The sequence below is a fragment of the Bombus vancouverensis genome, chromosome 8 (assembly GCF_051014615.1).
Source record: "Bombus vancouverensis nearcticus chromosome 8, iyBomVanc1_principal, whole genome shotgun sequence".
NCBI lineage: Eukaryota > Metazoa > Arthropoda > Insecta > Hymenoptera > Apidae > Bombus > Bombus vancouverensis.
In genome coordinates, this window is record NC_134918.1 from 13,213,829 (window position 1) to 13,237,627 (window position 23,799).

At 49.5% G+C, this 23,799-nt stretch overlaps 1 protein-coding gene across 39 annotated transcripts in view; it reads left to right on the forward strand.

Moving 5' to 3' along the window:
* Positions 1–23,799, forward strand: part of Dscam1 (Down syndrome cell adhesion molecule 1) — a 56,217-nt gene that overhangs the window by 20,848 nt on the left and 11,570 nt on the right. For 18 of the 39 annotated variants that reach the window (XM_076620853.1, XM_076620850.1, XM_076620849.1 and 15 more), the window contains 4 exons: positions 9,670–10,106; positions 10,198–10,454; positions 10,526–10,838; positions 14,713–15,030. In XM_076620853.1, coding sequence (XP_076476968.1) covers positions 9,670–10,106; positions 10,198–10,454; positions 10,526–10,838; positions 14,713–15,030 — 1,325 coding nt within the window. Of the gene's footprint in view, positions 1–1,717; positions 1,842–2,023; positions 2,170–2,247; positions 2,372–2,765; positions 2,890–3,632; positions 3,757–4,369; positions 4,471–5,224; positions 5,349–5,514; positions 5,618–6,723; positions 6,854–7,104; positions 7,173–9,669; positions 10,107–10,197; positions 10,455–10,525; positions 10,839–12,444; positions 12,739–13,019; positions 13,314–14,712; positions 15,031–18,258; positions 18,550–18,903; positions 19,198–19,493; positions 19,788–20,010; positions 20,302–23,799 lie in introns of those variants that run through there. The other 21 variants (XM_076620867.1, XM_076620857.1, XM_076620860.1 and 18 more) reach the window with 16 other exon arrangements.

Consider the following 23,799-nt stretch of genomic DNA (forward strand, 5'->3'; position numbering starts at 1 on the left):
TCGTCGGGAATATTCTTTCCGTGTTTTTCGTAGAACCGGTCGGATTCAAGTCGCCGATCTTCTCCAACGATCTCAGTCTTAGCGCGTATGCGAGGCGACAGGGCATGAGCGTGGTTCTCGCGTGCAGTGCTCAGGGATTCCCCGTGCCAACCACCAGGTAATTTATCACCATCACCTTCTTCGAACGTTTGGAAAATATTCTTGCTCCTATAAAACGCTATCGAGAAAATAGCTTACAATGAAAAGCAAAGATTGGAGAGCGCTGTGTGTTTCGTAGAACCGGTTGGATTCAAGTCGCCGATCTTCTCCAGCGATGATAGTCTGAGTAAATACGCGAGGCGCAAGGGCACGAGCGTGGTGCTCGCGTGCAGCGCTCAGGGATTCCCAGTGCCAACAACCAGGTAAATCTGTCGCGCCAGTCGAGAAATCAGCTGGATCGAATGCGATGTGAAACAATCGATTTCAGAACCGGTTGCAGCAAGGTCCCCGCGATTAACGTCGGACGATTTGAGCCGTACGATCAGACGATACGAGGGTCAACCAATCTCCATTTTTTGTGCCGCGCAGGGAAGCCCTGTGCCCACTACTAGGTAAAGAATTCAACCTGGTTCGGCATATCGATTAAATTCCAGCCGTGAAAACCGTTGAACGGTTAGCTGAATTAGTTATCGGGTACTGTTGCTCGGCTACGTTCTATCGGTGTTCGGTATCGACGAACTAGAACTGTGTATGCTAGAATAATCAAGCGTCAATGTTGTTTAGAGCCTGTCGGAAGCAAAGCGCCAACCTTTGCCGGAGATCCAAAACTCTCCTTGTTGGGACGTCGAATAAACACGGATATTAGTCTTCCGTGTAATGCTCAAGGCCATCCAACTCCTGTCTATAGGTACGAAACTGGATGACATGGACATGGAAAGAACGCGCGTTTTTGCTTTCTTCTCTCTCACAAGGTAGCGCGAGAAGCGTAGGACCGTTGGCGACGTAGTCGATGAGAAAAAAAGGGGAACCCTGTCCGGCGGACTCAGGCTACACCGGCTAGAAATTTTAATGGCATTCCGCGTGACTTCGTTGTTTCCCTTGCTTAGAGCCGATGGGGATCAAAGCGCCTGCTTTTGTGGGGGACGTTAAATCGTTCTTCTTCCTTCGTAAAGAGGGCTCGGAAATGAGCATGCCGTGTAACGCCCAGGGGCATCCTGTTCCCGTAACCAGGTACTAAATTACCCATTGAAAGGCATCGACTATCGCACTAGGCCGAGTCGTCGTCCCGTGATATCTAGTCATTTCGCAAAGCTGCGCTAAAGAATGAGATCGCGCGTTGCTTAACAATTTGCCGAACATTTCTAGTTATTCGCGGGACGATGATTTTGTAAGTCCATTAAGTGACGACGGTCAGGTGCAGGCATTGCTCCCTCTAGAGTATCGTGTTCGGTAATCCGAGATAGTTAGGTAAAATAGTTAGTCTGGTCGGTTCGAAGGCGGTCTTCAGTCCAGCTTTTGCTAATCCTGTGACAGAGCCGGTCGCCACGAAGAAGCCAAAGTTCTCGAGTGACACGAAATTATCTTCGTACGATCGTCCCAGTGATCAAGATCTCACTCTGCTCTGTCCTGCTCAGGGGTTCCCAGTTCCATCTCATAGGTATACCTTTCAAATTAATCGGCGAGTGTTAGTCAAAGAGCGTCCAGCTCACAGCATGGCCCTATGTATTTGTATGATTAGAACCAGTTGGCAGCAAAGCGCCAGCGTTCACGGGCACATTGAAGGGAGGATGGATGGAGGCTAAAGGAGATGCCAGTGTCGTACTCTTCTGTCCCGCGCAAGGGTACCCTGTGCCATCATTTAGGTAACTGATTCTTCCATAAAATATTCCTGATCGTGTCCTACGTGCTCCGATTATTCCACTGGTAGCGGAAGTATAAGATAACGCTTTAATTAAACGAGCTTCGTATTCATTTAAATCCGTAGAACTTGCGCAACGTACGAATAGGTAAAATAATCTGGTCGATTCGAAGGCGGTCTTCATGCGAGCTTTTCCTAATCCTGACAGAGCCGGTCGCCACGAAGAAGCCAAAGTTTTCGAGCGACGCGAAGAAGTCCTGGTACGATCGCGTCGTCGGTCAAGATCTCACGCTATTTTGTCCTGCTCAGGGGTTCCCAGTTCCATCCTATAGGTATACTTCTTAAATTAATCATTGGTTGTTAGTCAAAGAGCTCACGGCATGGCCCTGTGTCTTCGTGTAATTCGTTAGAACCAGTCGGCAGCAAAGCGCCAGCGATCACGGGCATTTTAAGGGGTGGATACATGGAGATTAAAGCGGACACCAGTGTCGTGTTCTTCTGTCCCGCGCAAGGATACCCTGTGCCATCATTTAGGTAAATGATTCTTTCTTCAAGTATTTCTACGTGCGTTGGTCTTCGTAATGCAGCGAGAGCGCACGTTGATTACTTCAATCGAACGACTATTCATTCAAACACAAAGACATTTCGATACGGTTAGTTTGTTAAAGTAGTTAGTCTGGTAGACTCGAAGGCAGTCTTCATACGAGCTTTTCCTAATCCCGACAGAGCCGGTCGCTACGAAGAAGCCAAAGTTCTCGAATGACGCGAAGCTATCCTGGTACGATCGTGTCACCGGTCAAGATCTCACTCTATTTTGTCCCGCTCAGGGGTTCCCAGTTCCATCCTATAGGTATACTTCTTGAATTAATCATTGAGTGTTAGTCAAAGAGCTGACAGCATGGCCCTGTATCTCTGTGTAATTCGTTAGAACCAGTTGGCAGCAAAGCGCCAGCATTCACGGGAACGGTAAAGGGCGTATGGATGGAGAATCCAGCGGACACCGATGTCGTTCTCTTCTGTCCCGCGCAAGGGTACCCTGTGCCATCCTTTAGGTAACTGATTCCTCCTTAAAGTATTCCTAATTTACATGCATCGAGCATACTCTACCGCAGCCAGAGTAACGTTTTAATTAAAAGAGTTGTTCATTTAAACGCGAAAGACCTTCGCGTCGATTTCATGGGACGAGCGCGGCATTATTTGGTAATCGTTTGTGAAAACTGAAGAGCACTTAGTGGACCAGATTGTTTCTATTACGTTGCCTTGGCCTTCTTTTCGTTTGCCCTCATCCCGTACTTGTCCGGCATCGGGCTCCCCTTTTCTGACATTCAAAGTGGAACAATTAATTCTGCCTCGCTCATCGCGTGTGCATTGTCAGAACCGGTCGGCAGCAAAGCACCGGCGTTCACGGGGGATGTGAAGGGCGTTTGGCTGGAAAAAGGAGCTGGATCCAGCACCGTGCTGCCATGTCCCGCGCAGGGATACCCCGTCCCCTCCTTTAGGTAAAGCTCTTTGTATTAATTAACCCGAAAGAAAGAAAGGAAACTGATCGGTTGTTAGCCGAGCGCGGTAAGATCGATCGAAGACCGTGAAGAGAAAGCGTTGCAGGTTCGGACCGGATTAGTTTCGTCGGTTACTTTCTCCGTGGATGCCTCTTGCTGCACTGTGATTCTTTGATCCTTTTTAATCAGGGCCCCCCTGTACCATCAGACCAATTACGTAACCGTACAATGAATGTTGCGCCAGTTGTTGGCAAGCATTATCTTGCTCACGGCTTCCTTCTTTTGCATCTAATTAGAACCAGTCGGGAGCAAAGCGCCGGCGTTGATGGGGATCGTTAAAGGAATAATGTTAGAAGTCGAGACGAAGACGAGTGTCGTGATATTCTGTCCAGCGCAGGGCTATCCCGTGCCTTCATTTAGGTAAATTTATAATTCTTACGAAAATAAAATGTACACGTGATATTCTAACATCTGTCCTACGCGTCTTCTATAGTTAATCAATCGCACTGAATGTCGTGACTAAATCAAACACTCTTCTTCATACCGTATTCATTCTTCACTTGAACGAACGTTCTTACTAACATGTTAATGCAACTTGTCGATCGCACGCGTTTCTTGACTGCATGTACATATACATGAAATTCGTAGAACCGATCGGGACGAAGGCTCCGGCGTTTACGAGCGAGTTAAGGGGTGGTTGGCTGAAGAAGAGAGCGAAGTCCAGCGCCGTTCTGTCGTGCCCGGCTCAGGGGCATCCCGTGCCCAGTTTTAGGTAAACACTCGTTAATCGAATATTTTCAAACTGCTCTGTATAAACAGAGCCAGTGGGAAGCAAAGCGCCAGCGTTGACGGGTGACTTGAAGGGCGGCTGGAAAGAAAAGGCCTACGAGTCGACGGTCGTTTTGTTCTGCCCGGCGCAGGCTTATCCCGTGCCCAGTTTTAGGTAAACCTTCGTTAACGCACGCATCGTTTCATACTTTGGAAACCTCGCACAATTTTTGTGTCGTCAGAGCCCATCGGCAGCAAAGCTCCCGCTTTGATCGGCGAGATGAAACGCGGTTGGAAAGAGACCAGTACGTTATTCAGCGTGGTGTTGACGTGCCCCGCACAGGGATATCCTGTACCCAACTATAGGTAAATCGTTCGATCGTTAGTTGACGAATGGCTCGTTTGTTTTCCCGATAGAACCGGTTGGTAGCAAAGCACCGTCGATTCTCGGGGAAAAGGGAAGTCTCATGGAGAGGCACATGGGTATGCACATCGTGATCCTCTGCCAAGGGCAGGCTTACCCTGTTCCATCGTTCAGGTAAATCGCGAACTAACGAGATGTTGGTTTAAATTTTACGACCAGTTTGTTTGCGTTCCTTTTCACGCGTTTCGTTTTTTCCTGGCGAAGAACCGGTGCAAAGCAAGGCACCATCCGTAAGCGGAGACGCAAAACGATGGCAGAAGACCAAAACCTCATCGGGATTCGCGGTGCAGTGCCAAGCGCAGGGTCACCCGGTACCAGCGTTCAGGTACTCGAGTCACATAGCAGCTCGTCCTTCTTATCGATCGTTTTCGTAATTCCATTTTGCCTATCGAATAAACAAAAATCTCTGAATGCGGAGGAACGTCGCTCCCGAGCGGTAGACGTCCTCTTCTTTTTTGGCTTTCGTCGACACGAGCTCTTCAAAGCTGACAACCTGCACGATTGTTATATTGCCAGAGCCGATGGGAGCGAAGGGGCCGAAATTCTCGAGCGACGATCGCGTGAATTCGTTCATCCGCGCCGCTGGAAGCTCGTCGACATTGCTTTGTCCCGCACAAGGGTTCCCAGTTCCGTCGTTCAGGTAAATGACAGCTCCGCTCCAGTTAGACCTCTTTGTCTCGCGTTTATTTGATCTAGAGCCCGTGGGATCCAAGGCGCCAGCCTTTCAAAGCGACGCGAAAAGCGTCACCTATGTCAGAGCCGCGAAATCCTCGGTCGCGCTCACGTGTTCCGCTCAGGCATCGCCACCTCCGACTCACAGGTAATCTTTTGCTTGCTTTTATCTTTTCTCTTCTTGATCCTTTCGCGTTTCGCGAGTATGAGGCGGCGCGGTGGCACGTTCACGCGGGGCGAGCATTTTGAGCGTTAATAAAGAAATGTCGTTTGTTACGTTTTATGAACGTTAGAGCCGGCAGGTCGGGTGTCACCAAAATTCCCGAAATCAGCAAAATCCGACTCGTTCGAGATGGCGAATGGTGCTGAGCTCAGTTTACTATGCGACGCCCAGGCATTCCCTGCTCCCACGTTTAGGTCAGTGAACTAATCTTCGTTTGTCCATTCACCGGTTCTCTTAATTTGGCGCTTGTGTAGAGCCTGTAAACGGTGCCAAACCCAGAGTCGCGTCCACTGCCAAGTACGACGTTCTCGCCAGTTACGTGGCCACGCCAGTAACGATGCTTTGCCCGGCGCAGGGTCACCCTCTTCCAGCTTATAGGTATTTATCGACGATCTCTTAAGAGATATCGTTTCTCTACATTCAGAGCCTGTGAGCGGCGCTGCGCCCAAAGTGCCACCCACAGCTAAGATAACGGTCTTCTCTCTGCCGGCGCAAAATGCCACGGCCCTGTTGTGTCAGGCTCAGGCGCATCCACTGCCGATCTTCAGGTATGCTCGAACGAGCAAAAGTGAGGAAATCTTCGATCGCGATTATTCTTGGCAGTTTCTTCGGTCGACTCGTTAGGGCGATGGACTACGGAACGCGAGAGAAACGTGAAGATATAGATTGATCCGGTGGCGTTGAATGTTTTGCTCGTTTTGCTTTCTAGAGCCAGTCGGAAGTAGTCCTCCTCGATTGCCGCCTAGATCGAAATTCGACGGATTGGCAAAAGTCCAGGGCCAAGCTTTGACGTTACTGTGCGAGGCTCAGGCCAGTCCTCCGCCTTTGTACAGGTGAGCAACGTCGTTCGGTACTTCTTCGTATTCCGTCCTAGCCTTTGTCGATCGGTCTTTATCTTCACGTCCATCGTATTCTTTGGGACATGATCACGTGCCGTGCATCGATGACGCGTCCGACAACGACGACAAGCGACATATCCCCGTACCCAATTATTACAGAGCCACGGGGTAGTGTGCGCCCAAACGTACGGGACAAGGATGTGAATGGGCTGAAGAAGGACATCCTAGTCGATCGAACGGTGGGTCTGCCGTGTCCTGTTCAAGGTTTTCCAGCCCCCACGTTCAGGTACGGTCACGTGTATGAACGCAAACGAGGGGCCTCGAGCTCGCTCCAGGCGGTGGCGATCCTGCTCGGGTACTCAGCCTTTTCTCTCCATCGTTTCCTCGCATCGTTTCGCGTGGTCGAAGATGAGAATCGCGAGCCACTCGCCGAATTAGTCGCGTTCTCTTGCCGCTTACAGAGCCGACAGGTAACGTCGCGCCGCGCATAGCCGGTGAACGTTACGAGGGTGGCAAGCTCGTCGACGTTCCAAGGACATTGGTGGTGGCTCTGGACTGCTCGACTCAGGGATTTCCTGTCCCAGTGACAAGGTACTCCTCTTTCGTTCTCGGGAACACGTTACGATCGCGTTTCAGAGGGCACAACCAAGATAGCTCCGCGTTTTTCGGGCAAGAAAGTCGAAAGGGAAGTGGTTTTGGCTGCTAGGGATCAGGATATCGCGTTGACTCACGCGCTGCAGGGATTTCCTGAACCTTTGACAAGGTAGACACCACCGATTATCTCGCGGTTTCCCTATCGTTCCCCCCCGCTGGTTTCCAAAGTTGTCGTCGTCGTCGTCGATGAGTCGAGTCAGTTGATGTCTGTGCGTTTCGCGAGGCATGCTACCCGGTCAAGGAGCTTGTTCTCAAGGTAAGTAGCATGGAACGTTTAAGCATAGTCTACTCAAGATACTAACCGCTGGGGAGAAGGACGAGGTACGTAATGTGCGTGTTTAATTCTTCGCGAGAAGGGGGTCTCACGTGTGTGTACCAATCGATCGGAGCATTAACTGAATGGTAATAGGAGTACCCAGTTGATCGCAAGTTCCACTAAGAGAATCGATATGCACTAAGAGCCTCTTTCTCGCAGAGTCTCTTTGTAACGATCGACGAATTAAAAGAAACGAATCTAATTACGAATAAATGTAGCAAAGAATGAAACGAATGAGGACGACTTAGTTATTCTGGGCAATGAATGATATCCTTCCAGAACCGTCCGGTCGTACTGCCCCAAAAGGGACTGGAGACGGCCTTAATAAGTACCGCGGGGTAGAGGGCGAGTCTCTGGCGCTGGCGTGTGCGGCACAAGGCTTTCCTGCCCCGATCTCTAGGTACACACAATTCCGTATAGCTTCTCTTTTTTTTCTTTTGTTTGGTCGTTTGGTCTTGCTCCGCAGAGCACGGATCCTATTTTCGAAGCGTTCCATCCTTACCCTCTACCCCGTGTCGGGTGGCGGTACCGCAAAAATCCAAGAAGTCGGACGTTCGACAGAGGCAGAACGAGAGAGGCGAAGTATAAGAGACAAATAAGACACAAGAGGCAGACACGAATTGCCGTAAAGCATAAGAGATAAGGGGAACGAAAACAAAGGTAGCCTCGAGTGAGAATAAAAAAAAAAAAAGAAAATACGAACAAAGAACAAAGCAAAGAGAGAACGAAAAGGGAAAAGCAAGGGAAAAAGTGAGTGGGCAAAGCGTGCATAGCGATGATCCAAGATCCCAACGCCGGCCACTCTCGTAAACTATCTATATAGGAACGGCAGACGAGCTTAGAATAGAGAAGAAGGATGATTATAGGGCGATTTTTGTTATTGTAAGAGACCGATTTCTTTAGTCGTGATTTGCTCGCGCCACAACTCGTCTCGTTCAACTTTAACGCATCTTGCATTTTGTTCTCGATTTAAGCTGAACGTGATCGTGTTTCTTAGATAGTTACAAAGCGAAAAAAACAGGGAAAATCGACGATAAATCTTCGTTAAGAAGGAAGAAAGAAAAAAGAAAGAAACGAAAATTGTGTATCCCGTATCCGGGGCCAATCGGACATGTTGGTTTTCAGTGCCAACTGGAACCCCGTGGCGCAACCCCACGAGATAGGTGACGGAAGCGCGACTCTGAAAAGGATGCGGGCCCTCTTCTCCTTCGGTAACCTCGGTGCTGATCCGGGTGGTCCGAGAGGGTGTCACCCGATCAATGGGGCGAACAATGTTGCCCAGCACCTGCACACCTCCAATAAGTCCCACGATATCTGGCTGGTAAGTCCTCGCCACCTTCGTGCTTCCGTTCATCCGTTCGTGTATTTCACTGCCCCACACCCTCTCTTTCTCTCACTTGCCAGGATTGCGCGTCATGATTCGTGTAGTATGTCTCGCGCGTTGTCCACTTGCACAATTGTCACACGTCGTGTCGCTCAATTGTCACCGCCTTCCTGAACCTCTTTCTTGTTCGTCTTCCTAATATCGTTCCAGATCCAATCCCTACGTTTACGGGAACAAGTCTCCCGTGATTCGCTGTACATTATTCACACACGAGTGGTGTGGAAGCTTATTTTAATTTCGTTAAGCAGTTTTTAACACGATCCATCCCGATCTTGGAGTAGATTTTTCTTAATTTTAACCCGGTCGTCCGTTTCTTTCCGTTGTTAAGTTCTTTCGCCTCTAATCCATTCCGGTGATCGTAAATTGTCAGTCAACACGTGGCGAAGATCGAGAGTAAGGACGACGCACACAGCGTGTCCCAGTTACGTTCTTGACTCCACGGCGATCGCCTTCTCACTTTCTCCCTTAGGCATACGATATACATTTCGGCTCTGAGGTCTCGGCGTGTGTGTACGGGCTACGAAACCGATGCTTCTCTTGCGCATTTTTTGTTTTTCGGCCGTAACGAAGTTGTCGCTGCCAGCCTTCATTCCCTCCGTTTCCCAACCTGCTCTGCTTTACGACCGCTATTTACGCTCCAGCTGTTGTTGAAGCTCTCTTTTTCATTAAGTTTGCGTACTCGTGTCGTAGCGAGACACGCGCTAATGAGCCATCAGTAGAGACAGAAGCCCGCGCCCAGAGACGCCCAAAGCCCTGCCTATATGGAAAATGGAAAATAAAAGCAGCATGGAACGAAGCGAACAGAAACGTCGCGTATCGACCTGGTCGTACCTCGTGTCGATCTTCGCTGGTATGCATTCTCTCCGCCAATATCACGCGATCGCGTTTCTTCCCATTCACACGGATCGAACGTTTCGACCTTTGAACCGGCAAAATGTTTCCATTGGCTTCGTTTCATCTCTTTCATTTTGTATGAGAATCGATCCGCCACGAAAGCGCCTCGTTCCAGCAGCCGACTTGCGAAAACAATCCCCTTTCATCCTGTCGTTTCAGATGGTACAAGTTCATCGAAGGCTCCTCTCGTCGTCAACCTGTCCAACTCAATGAGCGCGTTCGTCAAGTTAGCGGAACACTGATCATTCGTGAGGCTCGCGTCGAAGATTCTGGCAAATATCTGTGCATCGTGAACAACTCCGTCGGCGGTGAAAGCGTGGAGACCGTGTTGACTGTAACAGCACCACTGGCAGCGGAAATCGAACCTAACACGCAGACTATCGACTTTGGAAGACCAGCTACTTTCACGTGCAATGTCAGAGGAAATCCGATCAAGACCATCTCCTGGCTGAAGGATGGCAAACCCCTTGGACTGGAAGAACCCGTGCTCAGAATCGACAGCGTCAAGAAGGAAGATAAGGGAATGTACCAGTGTTTTGTTAGAAACGATCAAGAAAGCGCCCAGGCAACCGCTGAACTGAAACTTGGTGGACGATGTGAGTTTTGGTTCTAAGGAATTCGAGTCTATGGCTCGTAGTTCACATTTTTAAGAGGCCGTTTTGATTGCAAATGTTTTTACATCCACAGTCGAACCCCCGCAGATTCGCCAGGCCTTCGCCGAGGAGACTCTTCAACCTGGACCCAGCATGTTCCTCAAGTGTGTCGCCAGCGGAAACCCAACTCCTGAGATCACCTGGGAACTCGATGGCAAACGGCTATCCAACACTGAAAGGCTTCAAGTAGGGCAATACGTTACGGTGAACGGCGACGTGGTTTCTCATTTGAACATCTCCAGCATTCATACAAACGACGGTGGACTCTACAAATGCATTGCCGCTTCAAAGGTAAGAAGAGTCACTTTCTTCCTTTTGAAGAAATAAAGGAGAACGAAGGATGGTAATGATGGTGATTACAGGTTGGATCCGCTGAACATTCTGCGCGTCTCAATGTCTATGGTCTGCCCTTCATTCGTCACATGGACAAAAAGGCTATCGTTGCTGGTGAAACTCTTCGCGTGACCTGTCCAGTAGCCGGATATCCGATCGAAAGCATCGTATGGGAGAGAGACACCAGAGTTTTGCCGATCAACAGGAAACAGAAGGTCTTCCCTAATGGCACGCTTATCATTGAGAACGTCGAGAGAATGAGCGATCAGGCTACTTACACCTGTGTTGCACGCAACGCTCAAGGCTACAGCGCAAGGGGAACATTGGAAGTTCAAGTTATGGGTAAGTTCCAAGTTTCTTTATGTCTTTAGGATCGATTTCGCGAACTTCGATTATCGCGTGTAGTTGAAATACGAGTAATCTCGAAATTTGAACAGAGACGCGATATTACGACGAGTAAATGTTTCGATCACACGTTTTCAAGATATACGATATAAAATATTTTGTTTATTACGAATTAAGATTTTTTTAAATTTTTTTTAATGTAAAGAAACAGATTGTATAATCGCGAGCAATCGGTAAAGCGTATCGGGATCCTGCGTAAAACGTTTTTTTCAGGTGATGAGAGACGATTCGACGAACGCTATAGCGATACGATAGCGTTCGACGTTGTCTCACAACTCTAATGACGACTCTTTCAGCGAATCCTGGCATTTGTCGACGATGTCGATAAAGGCTAAATTAGGTGCAATCGAGTATCTCGGCCGAAAATCGAGAATCGTGAGAACTGTGTAACATAGAACCGTGAAAAAAAGCCGGTGGATCGCGATTCGAGAATTGTCGCATACGGACACGGACGCGGACACGCACACGGACGACGACCTCGTTGCAGATTTCACGAACACTTTAATCGCACGTAAAATGGGAACGTCTCGAAAAGAGGCACGAGCGCTTTCGTTGGAATGTGGGAAGTTGGTATGGCGGTGGCCAACGATCGACCGTAAGAAATCTAGTGCATTCTTGTCAGAATTGTTCTCTCTTCGCGCGTCCACCACGCATAGCAACCGCTGCTCCACAGAGTACCGTGTCTCTGAACGTATATTAACAGCCAATGGGTTGGCTTCGTCGATGCTAATCGTTTTCCATCTTTTGTTATCGATCGATCTACGCTTTCCATGTAAACGAATTTTTGTTGTTTGCCGTTTTGTACATTAAAAGAACCATGAAGCGAAGCCAACTCATCGACGTATACACGTCAGTACACGTGACGTACGACACGTACACAATCACGTACATACGCTCGCGACCTGTCATTACACGTCCATACATCGATCCTCCACCCTCAGTGCCGCCCACGATACAGCAGTTCTCGTTCACGAAGCTACCCATGAACGCTGGAGAATTCGCAAACCTGCAGTGTATCGTACCGACCGGTGACCTGCCTTTGAACATACGTTGGAGCTATCCCGGAGAAGAGATGGGCGGTTCCTCCGGCGTACTTGCGAAGAAGGTCGCGGATCGCGTTAGCATGCTCATGATCTCAGTCATCACCGCGAGACACGCGGGGGAGTACGTTTGCACCGCTGAAAACGCGGCTGGAACTGTGTCCCATTCGACCACACTCACCGTCAATGGTTCGGGACTATCATCCGTTCCTAGAGAAATATGATACACTTTCTCGTGTTTATTTTTTCTTCTTCTTTCGTTTCGTTCGTTTTCTGCACAATCCTGGCAAAACGCACCGTAGCGAAGTCCCTCTTTGTATCCTGGCCTGTGATCTCCTGCGTTGAGAATTCCAACGATCTCCTCTGACTGAAACGTTCGCTTTCGAGAGACCTAGAACGCTATCGTTGTTTCACGATACGGACGACGATCATTGCGCCGCAATCAGATCCATAGGACTGTGTGCATGCGATGAGACGCGATTCTAATTGTACGATGACTTCAGTTGGCCCGCAGCTTCTACCGATCGCTTTCAATGCCGAGGTCGCCAACTCGGGAGACTCCGTGTCCGTACCTTGCTCGATCTTGAAGGGCGATATGCCCATGGATATATCGTGGGCGTTCAACGGCGTGCCGATCGACACGTCGAAAGACGCTAGTATCACTATCACAAGAATCAGCAAACACCTGAGCACCCTTATCATCGACGGCGTCTCTGCAAGACACGCCGGAGAGTACGCCTGCTCGGCATCGAATCTCGCCGGTTCCGTCAGTCGATCGGCAACCTTAACGGTGAACGGTACGATTTCCACTTCAACCCTTGCCACCCTTTTCCCTTTCTCTGTATTCTTGCGAGCTATGCTTTCACTGCGACAGACTACTCCTCGCATTTTTCCATCTTACACCCAGTTTCCGTCATGAGAAACCTTTCTCCCATTGCGTGTCAGCGTTAACTCCACCGCCATACCAACCCTAACGTCGCGTTGCGTCGTTTAAACAACTAGGATCGATGGTAGAAGCGTTACGCGCGAATCGACACTCGTTCCTCCTCGCTTCGACTCTTCTAGTCATGTTTTCCAGTTGCCCCGCTGATACTACCCTTTGCATTCGGCGACGAGCCCGCCAGCTGGGGCGAATTAGTCTCCGTGACATGCTCCGTGGCGAAGGGCGATCAGCCTCTCGAGATATCTTGGGCGTTTAACGGGACTCCGATCGACAGCCACCACGGATCCGACGTCGTCATAGGGAGTACGAACAAGAAAAACAGCGTCCTAACTATCGAGTCGGTCGCGGCAAGACACGCTGGAGAATATACTTGTTCCGCGTCGAATCGCGCTGGCGCTACCACACACTCGTCTCAGCTAACTGTAAACGGTACATGTGTACGACCCCTTCGCACGTAACCGAACACATCTTTGCGTTCCTTCGTTGTCATCGTCTTCTTTTCTTCCTACTAAGGCATTCGTTCTTCTGCTTCCGTCTATCCTTCTCCGCTTATAACCGTTAACCGTCCTTTCTCACATCCTTTCGTACGATCGACGCTCGGATCTGTAAATACGCGGCTGCGAGCGGAGCTTCCCGTTAGGGGGATGCAATGTTCGTCTCGTAGGCGGCATCCAGAGAACGCGTCCCTCTTCGAACCCATTCTGACTCTGTTTGTTTCTCACGCCTCTACCTTTCGTCCATGCTGCCGTGTCGCTCACGCAGTCGCGCCACAGATCCTCCAGTTCTCTTTCGGCGACGATCCGCTCAACTCCGGCGAGATGCTGTCGATCTCTTGCACGATCGTCAAAGGCGACTTCCCGGTGAATTTGACGTGGACGTTCGACGACAGCCCGATAGACTCGAGCAGGCCGGACATTAATATCATATTTAATAAGAGGGTCAGCTTCTTGAGCATCGACAGTGTGGCGGCGAGGCATGCTGGAAGATACAAGTGCATCGCGTCTAATGCCGCCGGATCCGACAGTCACACCGCCGTGCTCTCGGTCAACGGTATCCCCCTCGACTATACGAATTTATTAACTTTGCGACTATAAACGGCCTATTAAAGGGCGCGCCGACCATTCAAGGGGAGATCGATCGGTACCGCGGATATATAGCGAGGAAAGTTTCGACCAATGTGGGTCGTTCTTTTTTAAAGTACGCTCCACTTTCGCCGGACGAACTTTTACGTTTAAAACGTTGATCGTTCTACGAACTTTGCCGCTAATTTCTTCTCTCGTTTTAATTATATTTTTACTGCAACGTTTGCCTCGAATAATCGGTCGGCGCGTTTTTCAATAGCTTTGTACACTCTCAGTATCTTCTCTCGTAACTTCTTGTTTTCCGCAGTAATCTTCATAGTGTAATAATGTTTATCAGAAGATCACTGCCGTCGTCGTGCCGATGATCGAACGATGTGCGAACGAATGTCTCGATCCTCGCGTACGAAGGCAAGGTAAGATTATCGTCAGAGACGACGGCAGGTAAGGACACGGCCCATCCCGCAGATACAGCGAGACGATGGTCCATGTTTCTTTTACTTGTTTTCGTATTGCTTTTTTACAGTTTTGTCTACCGTTTTCTATCCACCTCCTTTGAATCTCCTCGAACACCTCGTAGCCGTTCTAGTCTACGCACCGTCGTCCTCGATCGAAACGACAGCCCCAACGCGTCGTTCGTGGTACGCGATTGTTTTCGCGCTTCGATCAACCGGGATGTAAAAACTCTGAACCTGTGTCCTGCTCCGGAAGCTCCTACGCGTGATTCAAAGGTTGTTTGTAACTTGCAGTAGGACCGCAGTTAGCGCCGTTCACGTTCGGTGACGAGGCTGCCAACGCGGGAGATATGGCCACCGTTCAGTGCGCCGTGATCAAAGGCGATTTGCCGGTGAAGATCGTGTGGTCACTGAACGGTAGGTCTATCGATGTCGGACGCGTGTCCGGTGACCACAGTTACGACATTCCTGACATCGTCGTGACCAGAAGTAGTAAACGGATCAGCACCCTGACGATAGACTCGGTAGCCGCAAGACATGCGGGCGACTACTCGTGCACCGCGATCAACGCAGCCGGATCCGCTACGCACACGTCGGTTCTGTCAGTGAACGGTACGCTTTGATGAATTTAGGACGATTGGGTGAACCGATTGGGTGATTGGTCGGCCGTGTACTACACCGGGGGTATGCGTCATCGATCTCGTAGGTGCCACTGAGGATGGAGGTGAACGTCGAGAGACAAATTCTTCGTGTCAACATCTTACGGTTCTTTCCTCGTGTCGTGAAAAGTTCTTTAAGGAGTTCGATAATTATCTCGTCGTACATCCATATTAACGACGGTCGCGTATTTTTTTTTCCATCGAACGATACGTGTACATCGATACGTTCGACCTATCCATCTAGCGTTGTTATCACGTCGACAGTACCGCCACGCATTGCCCCGTTCGAAATGGCCGACAAGGCTGTGAATTGGGGCGATTCCGTATCGGCTGTCTGCACCGTAGTCAACGGGGATTCCCCGCTCGAGATCAGCTGGGCGTTGAACGGTATGCCCATCGACGAGAGTCATCGGATATCAGTCACTACCACGAAAAGGAACAGCCTGCTGTCCATAGATTCAGCCAGTCCGAGTCACGCGGGAATGTATACCTGCGTTGCCTCGAACGCAGCCGGTGCCACCAGCTATTCGGCGGAATTGACAGTGAATGGTACCTACAGTAGACACACCCGAAACAGATATAGAGAAACCTTGATCTTCATTCCCTTTTAATCCTCTCGTTCATCGCAATCCCACGTACCGCTTCCGCTATCTCGTATCGTGGCGAGCGATCGAAGGGGTCGCGTGAACTCATTCCAGCAACGTTCGTTTTCTCACGAACCACGGAAACTGGCAAAGTACTCGGTTACAGTCGCACCGCAGATAGCTCCGTTCGTAATCACCGAGGAGCCGGCGAATTGGGGCGACTCGATTTCCGTGGTGTGCGCCATCCTCAAGGGTGATTTACCAATCGAGATCACGTGGGCTCTGAACGGCGAACCAATCGGCCGTGATCGTTCGGATATTAACATTCTGGCAACCACGCGAAAGAATAGCATCCTCAGCATCGAGTCCGTGGCCGCGAGACACGCGGGAGAGTACACGTGTTCGGCGTCCAACAAAGCTGGAGCGACAAGTCATTCGGCTACCCTGGCTGTCAATGGTACTTTTCCTCAACAGAGATGTTCTCCGATACATTTCCCTCTTCTGCACTCCTTGACTGTCATCACTGTTTCCTCGCTGCCTCCCAGTCGGTGTCGGTGGTTGAGGCTTGGAATTTCTCTCGAGCGAAACGTATCGATCCTCTAACGAATGATATCCATAATTCAGATCTCCGACCGGTACTGTTACACGTGGTTATAAATTGGTAATCGAGTCGTGGTACTCGAGGACAATAGAGAACGAAACATTTAGACAATTAAGGATTCTTTATTCCTCTTAGTTGCTCCCGAGATAGCTCCGTTCGTGATCAGTGAGAAACCAGCAAACTGGGGAGACACGGTCACCGCAACCTGCACCATGTTGAAGGGTGATTCTCCGATTCAGATCGAATGGGCTCTCAATGGTGAACCGATCTCCCACGATTATTCCGATATATCGATCGCGACCAGCCGGCGTGTCAGTTTGCTGACGATAGACGCCGTGACGGCGAGTCACGCCGGGGAATATACCTGCATGGCCAGCAATGCCGCCGGTGGAACGAGTTTCACCGCGACTTTGGCCGTGAATGGTACAATACGTGTTCCTTATTCCCCATTCAGTTTGCTTTATTTTCTCGATGCATGCACGATACTCGGTCAAATAGCTTCCCTCTGTACCCGATTTCCGTTTCCATCGTCGACTGTTTCAGTCATCGTACCCTTCCTAATTCCTCTGGTTGCTTTTTTTTTATTTCAAAAAAGGATTACATCGTTGTCATTGATCAGATATCCTGCTGATAAATTCGTCATTCTTAGGAAGGGTCGTACCATTTGTCACTCGTTTTATACGAAGAATTAAACATCTCTGGCATATTATGCTGACCGCAGTTGCACCGGAACTCGTGCCATTCGTGATCGGAGAGGGACCAGCGAATTGGGGGGACACCGTCACCGCAACGTGCACGGTACTGAAAGGGGATCACCCGATCCAGATCGAGTGGGCCCTGAACGGCGAGCCGATTTCGCGTAACCATTACGATATATCGATAGTAAATACCAGCAAGCGTGTCAGCGTATTGACGATCGACGCTGTGACAGCCAGACACGCGGGAGAATACACGTGTTCTGTCAGCAATGCAGCCGGTGGAACGAGTTATTCCGCATCTCTCGCTGTGAACGGTACAACGACATCCCGTATTTTCTCTTCTTCCATTCCTCTCTAGTCTCACTGTTTTCTTTTCGTTTCATGCATGCACGCAACCTTCTATCGCCCTTACACGTTCTCCTCGATCCAACCTGTCGAAGAGAAGAGGAGATTCGTCGCATCGTCTATCACACGTATCGTTGATATCACGCGCGCGTTGCTTTCGTTTATCGAATGAATTCTTCATCGGTGTTCCAACGAGACCGCAACAGGAATTATCGATCTGTTTCGCCTCGACGCGATGGCTCGGCCGTATAACCGTTCTCGCGAGGTGAAGCGTCTCTAAGCCTTTAGCAAACATTCACTGGATCGTGACGCAGCTGATTGAATCGATAGCCATTAATCAGCATGCCGTGGTCCATGAATGCTAAACAAAGTTTCCATGTCCTTGTAGTTACGCCGCATATAGGGCCATTCTCGATCAGTGACGGACCAGCTAACTCGGGCGACATGGTCTCGGCTACCTGTTCGATTATGAAAGGCGACTTTCCGGTAGAGATCGTTTGGAAGTTTAACGATAGGGTGATAGGTTTCAACGATCCGGACATTACTATCACGAGGATCAATAAACATATGAGCGCACTGAGCATCGAGTCCGTGGCAGCGAGACACGCGGGCGAGTATACGTGCGTCGCGACGAACAGAGCTGGAAACGTCAGCCACTCGACGACTCTGGCCGTGAACGGTACCTATCTAAAGAAGCACGCTTGCACGTCAAAACTCGTTTTGCACATAAGCCTCGCCTATAAGATATCGAAACAATTGCTATATCGTTGCACCTGTCGTATCTATCGGTAATCCTCTGCCTTTTATCCGTTTCCTTGAAACCCTGTGTTTACCTGTGTTTTCCCGTACGAGTAAGAACGAGAGAACGAAGAAACCGGCGACTCGACGAAAGATGCATATTTCCACGTCGAATTTCGCGATCGGTTAACACCTTTGCGGCGCTCGTTTCTCAGTTGCACCGCAGATCTTTCCATTTACATTTGGCGACGAGCCGGTGAACTCGGGTGAAGCGATCTCGGCGACCTGCTCGATCCTGAAGGGAGACTTCCCGATGGACATATCCTGGGCGTTCAACGGCGTGTCGATCGATCCCGAGAGAACCGATCAGTACACGATCACGAAGAGCAAGCGGCTGAGCGTGTTGGCGATCGATGCCGTGGCCGCAAGACACGCGGGAGAGTACACTTGCACCGCGTCGAACAAAGCTGGAGCCTCGAGCCATACGGCGATGTTAGCTGTGAACGGTAATACGCACGCATATGTGTAGACCGGCGCACGTCTGTTCAGACTTTCTTTCGTTTAGACGACGGGAAAGCTGGGACCTTCCTTTTTCATCCCTCCACTCATCTACCTGTATTCAGCAGCTTATTCAGATCCGTCCTATGTATCGTCGTGTGTACACGGGGGACGTTGGGGCAGTTTCGCCACTAAAACTCGCGATCTCGCCACGAACGATTAAACAGCTAGGAGATTGGACGATCGATCGATTCGCCGACAGAATCGTATCAATTCCTGTGGTCGTTAATTAGGTTAACGCGGACGATTATGAGATTCTCGGACGGTGTCGCATGCTCATCGATCTTGCGTAAACGTTTCAGTCGCGCCACAGATCGCGCCATTTCCGATCAGCGACGAACCCGCGAATTGGGGAGAAGCAGTTTCGGCGGTTTGCACCGTTGTAAAGGGTGACCTACCTATCGAAGTAGCGTGGGCTTTGAACGGAGAGCCTATCACTAACAAGAATCACGGTGATATCACGATACAAAGCACTGGAAAGCGAGTCAGTCTGATGACCATCGAAGCCGTGAGTGGCAGACATGCTGGGGAATATACTTGCACAGCCTCGAACGCAGCTGGAGCGACGAGCTATTCGGCTACCTTGGCCGTCAATGGTACAGAAATGCACGAAACCGTTCCACGAGCTGTGTCATGCAATAGATACGAACGAAACTGCTATCATTCCCATTCACTAGCACGCGTCCGTGAAAACTTTGAGACTATCTCCTTTCTCCTGACTTAACGTGAAAGCCACTCCCGTCCTGTCTCTTCCCGTACCTTTTCTTAAACTTCCTTCTACCATTTCTTTCCTGGTTTTCCTATATTTGTGTAACGTGGACTTACGAGACTGACCGAGACGAGTATCCGTGAATCGAAAAGAACTGAAATGGCTATCGGATATTGTTTCTAGTCGCTCCACAGATCGCGCCATTCTCTGTCAACGAAGAACCGGCCAATTGGGGTGAACAAATTTCAACAGTATGTAGCATCTTGAAAGGTGACCCACCTATCGAGATACGGTGGAGTTTGAACGGGGAACCGATTACACGCGCTAGCCATCCGGATATAACCGTCACGAAAAGCGGGAAAAAGACTTCGCTTCTAATCATCGAGTCCGTCACCGCGCACCACGCAGGCGAATATACTTGCGTTGCGAGCAACTTGGTGGGATCCGTCAGCCGTTCGGCAGTATTATCGGTGAACGGTACTACGCAATTATACCATTAAGGCATCTCGCACGATCTCCCATCGAAACTTCCCAAAGTTTGATCCTCAACCCTTGCTATTACACGCGTGAGACCGCATTGTCTTCGGTCCCTTTGTTTTTATTTTTCTCGTGGATATATATTCTCATATCGGCTCGCAAGAGATCGTCACGCTTTCAAATTCTTCCATCGATAGTTTCTATGTGGTTGTTCGTCTCATAGTTTCTCCGCAGATCGCGCCGATCTCCTTCGGCGACGAGCCCGTGAACGCCGGAGACTTGGTTTCCGTACAGTGCGTGGTGACCAAAGGCGACTCTCCTCTGGAGATCACTTGGACTTTCGATAACCAGCAAATCAGATCCGATCGAATGGACGTGATCGTGTCTAACTCCGGGAAACGCGTCAAGCAACTGACAATCGAGTCCGTAGCTGCGAGACATGCCGGAGAATACACCTGCGTTGCTTCGAATGCGGCTGGATCGACCTCACATTCGGCCAAATTGGACGTCAACGGTACACGTTTGTCGACGAAACTTCCACACCCTGATATTCCCCGTCTCTATTTCCCTAGTGCCGACTAAACTCTTTCCGTCCATTCCTGGCATCCTCCTATCGATATCACGATTACTCGGCGTTTTTCTATTTTTCGTTTCGCTTGTTTTTCTCGTTTTCTCGGTTTTACCGTATTTCTGGTGTTTTGTTTTAGTTGATTTTCTTCTTCTGTCGAACATCGTCTGTCTGCCGTGTGAATTAGGCGATGCAAGGAAGCGAGACACGTAATTCGCGAATAAAGTAATTCGAGCGATGCGAATGCGAATCGCGAGAGAGTGAGAAAGAGCAAGAGAGAGAATATTCTTCTTTGATCGGGCAGCTACGTGCACGGTTGCGTGACCGTGGCACTGCTGGCACAGGCTGACCGTGACGCGGCGGCCAACGCAGACTTTTGTTCCTTTCAGTTTTTTTCTCTTTCCAGTCATTCCGAAATTATTGCCGTTCACGTTCGGCGAAAAACCGCTTAACTCGGGTCAAGTAGTAACGGTACCGTGCGCCGTGGTCGAGGGCGATCAACCCTTGAAGCTTCGCTGGACCTTAAACGGTCATGCGATTTCGCCGCACTCTGGAATCTCAATCGTGGATCTCGGCGGACGGGGTGCCATACTCAGCATAGGATCCGTCCAGGCGACACACGCTGGAACGTACACGTGTATCGCGGAAAACCTTGCCGGAAGGCACGAGCTCTCGGCCGATCTGATTGTCAACGGTGCTTAAAAATCAAAGATCTATACCAATAAGATAGATCTTGTTCGAAAGTCGCACACCTATGTTCTTGTCTTGTTCCTCTGAAGAATATCCAGCTTCCTTCGACCACTTTTCCAGTAGCAGTACATTTTTCCTTGCTTGTGTAACGTTAAAAAGACCTGTCCACTTTTTTGTACTTTTTTGCTTTTTTCTTCTTTTCCGGGATCAAATTTATCTTTACATACGTTCATTTCTATTTTTCTTCCGGACTCACGAATAACACGAAGACAAGTTTTTGCATCAGCCACGGCCAATTCGAAATCCAAGGATAATCGCGTTCGAAATCGTTTCGTTAAAAATCGCGATCGACTTGAAACAAGCCTTGCGTCGCGGAACCCGTGGCAGAATTCTCGCCGCGGTTAAATAATTCCCGCTAAAACGAAACGTCTATTTTCTCCCGTTTCTTCGTTTGTATCTGTGCCTGACTCTAGAGTCAATCTGTCTCTATCTCTCGGCAGTCGCTCCGCATGTGCAGCCGTTCTCGTTCGACGAGGCCAACTCCGGCGATCTGATAATCGTCCATTGCGCGGTCGTAAAGGGGGACACGCCGATTTCGCTCAAGTGGTTGTTCGAGGGACGCCATTTAGAAGTAGGCGACGGAGTGGGTATCACCGCGTTGGGGGATAGAGTGTCCGCTCTGACGATCCCCGCAGTCAGGGGAGAGCACGCCGGGGAGTATGCTTGCGTCGCCGATAATCCAGCCGGTCGTGCTAGGCACAGCGCCCATCTCAAAGTGAATGGTACAAAAAAACGAGACATCATGCACGTAATTCATGGTATTCAGCAGAAATCAGAGCGAACGTGTGGTATATCCGAAACAATTGGAAACCGGCATGATGTTGTGATCCAGCCGTATATGACGCGTAGCCCGTTGGAACGCCGTTGCTATACGTTTTTTCGTGTTACGTTACGTTACGCTGTTATTCGGGCCGAAAAACGGAACGATGTTTTTTTATTAATTGAATTAATTATCCGCTCTTGCGTGATTCGTAGTTCGAGTAGTAGTCGTGTATATATTATATATTTGAAAGAGAACTAAGCAAAGTTTCTACCACTGTCTGCTGTTGATTGTTGTAATAGCGTACATATATTGAATATGTTTTTTGGAAAGTCTACATTTGCTCCACTGTCCATTCTCTTTCTTTCTTACATTATAATTATCTTCCCGCATCGTTTGTTTCGAAGCATCATCGTTTAGGTAGGTCGCTCAGCCGAGTGTAGCTTTTGGACACCACAGTCCCACTCTCGTTATCCTTGGGCTACCATGATCAAAGGTAATTTGTCCATAGTTCAGGACGAGCTAAAGTTTCCCCTTCATTCCCAGGTCCAGTTCTCTTTCTCGTTTTCTCCTTCTGAACACTTACACGCACACCCATACAGACACACACACATACATACACACATACTGACAAACACACACGTTGTGTCACTTTCTCTTTCCGTCTCGCTGTTACTCTCTTTCTTTTTCTCTGGCTGGCTCATTCTCGATCCTTCTCTTCTCATCCTCCGTGATTCATCATCGGTTAACGACCATCATTCGCACAGAGAGAGAAACGAAAAGTTTCGCTGGCGCACGAAGCTAAAGTTTCGACTCGATCGTTCTCCGTAACGATGTAACAGAAACGCGGTAAATTAGGTTTCGATGCAGAAAGGGAGAAGGACTACCGAGAGATCGGATGAAAGACGAGAGTCGTGAGAGTCTGTCGCGGATCATAGGGAATAATCGACGAACCGATGAAAGTCGACGATGAATATGACCACGAGATGGACCGCGGTCCAGTCCAACGAATCGGGATCGCACGGAGCTTTGGACCACAGGAAGCGTGTACCGTGGATCTAGCTAGAGACTATCATTCCAGTCTTGCCACGGATCAATCCGTTCGATTTTGGGGATCAACCGATTTATGCGGGGCAGGCCGCTCAATTGGCGTGCATGGTGCTGGTGGGTGACACTCCGATCGATATTTCCTGGACCCACAAGGACCAGCCACTGTCACAATTCATGGGATACAACGTCGGGAAACTCGGCCCACGGACGAGTATCTTGCTGATCGAGCCGGTAACACCGGAGCACGCTGGACGTTACACGTGTATCGCCAGCAATCCGTCTGGGAAAGCGATGCACGAGGCGACATTGCGAGTTCATGGTTAGGGCCAGAGTAATGTGGGATCATTGAATGATATACTAATGATTGAACGATGATTAAATAACTCGGAATGAAAAGCAACCGCGTCGGAAGCCCGTGAGAGTATATGATTGCAGGCTTGATTGATGCATCTTCGTCGTTGCCGAAGCTGTCGTGTTTCCTTGGCGAAAAGCTTTCTGGATTTCAGTTCTCAGCGGAAGAGTTTGACACCACAGCGTGTTGCTTTCGTCACCGGGGACGACACTCTCGCTCTTTCTAAATGTTTCTTTACTTTTACCATTATCTTCTACCATTTATTCTACGTTTTTGTTCATTGTTTCTGGACCCGCCTATGTTTTTCAGCCGAGTAGCAAACGCAAAGTTACGCCCAAATTCTTACGTGTTCCCCCCCAGCAAATTGGTTGAGCTTGACCCGCATCGTATTTGTGGCTAAGTATCTCGCCTCGTTTGATTACCCTGTCTCGTTGTCATGCTCATCGTCGCTAATTTCTTCGACGACACTTTTCGTTGGCTTTCGAATTGTTTTCTCGCCGCGCGATTACAAATCCAGGCACGTGATTAGGAT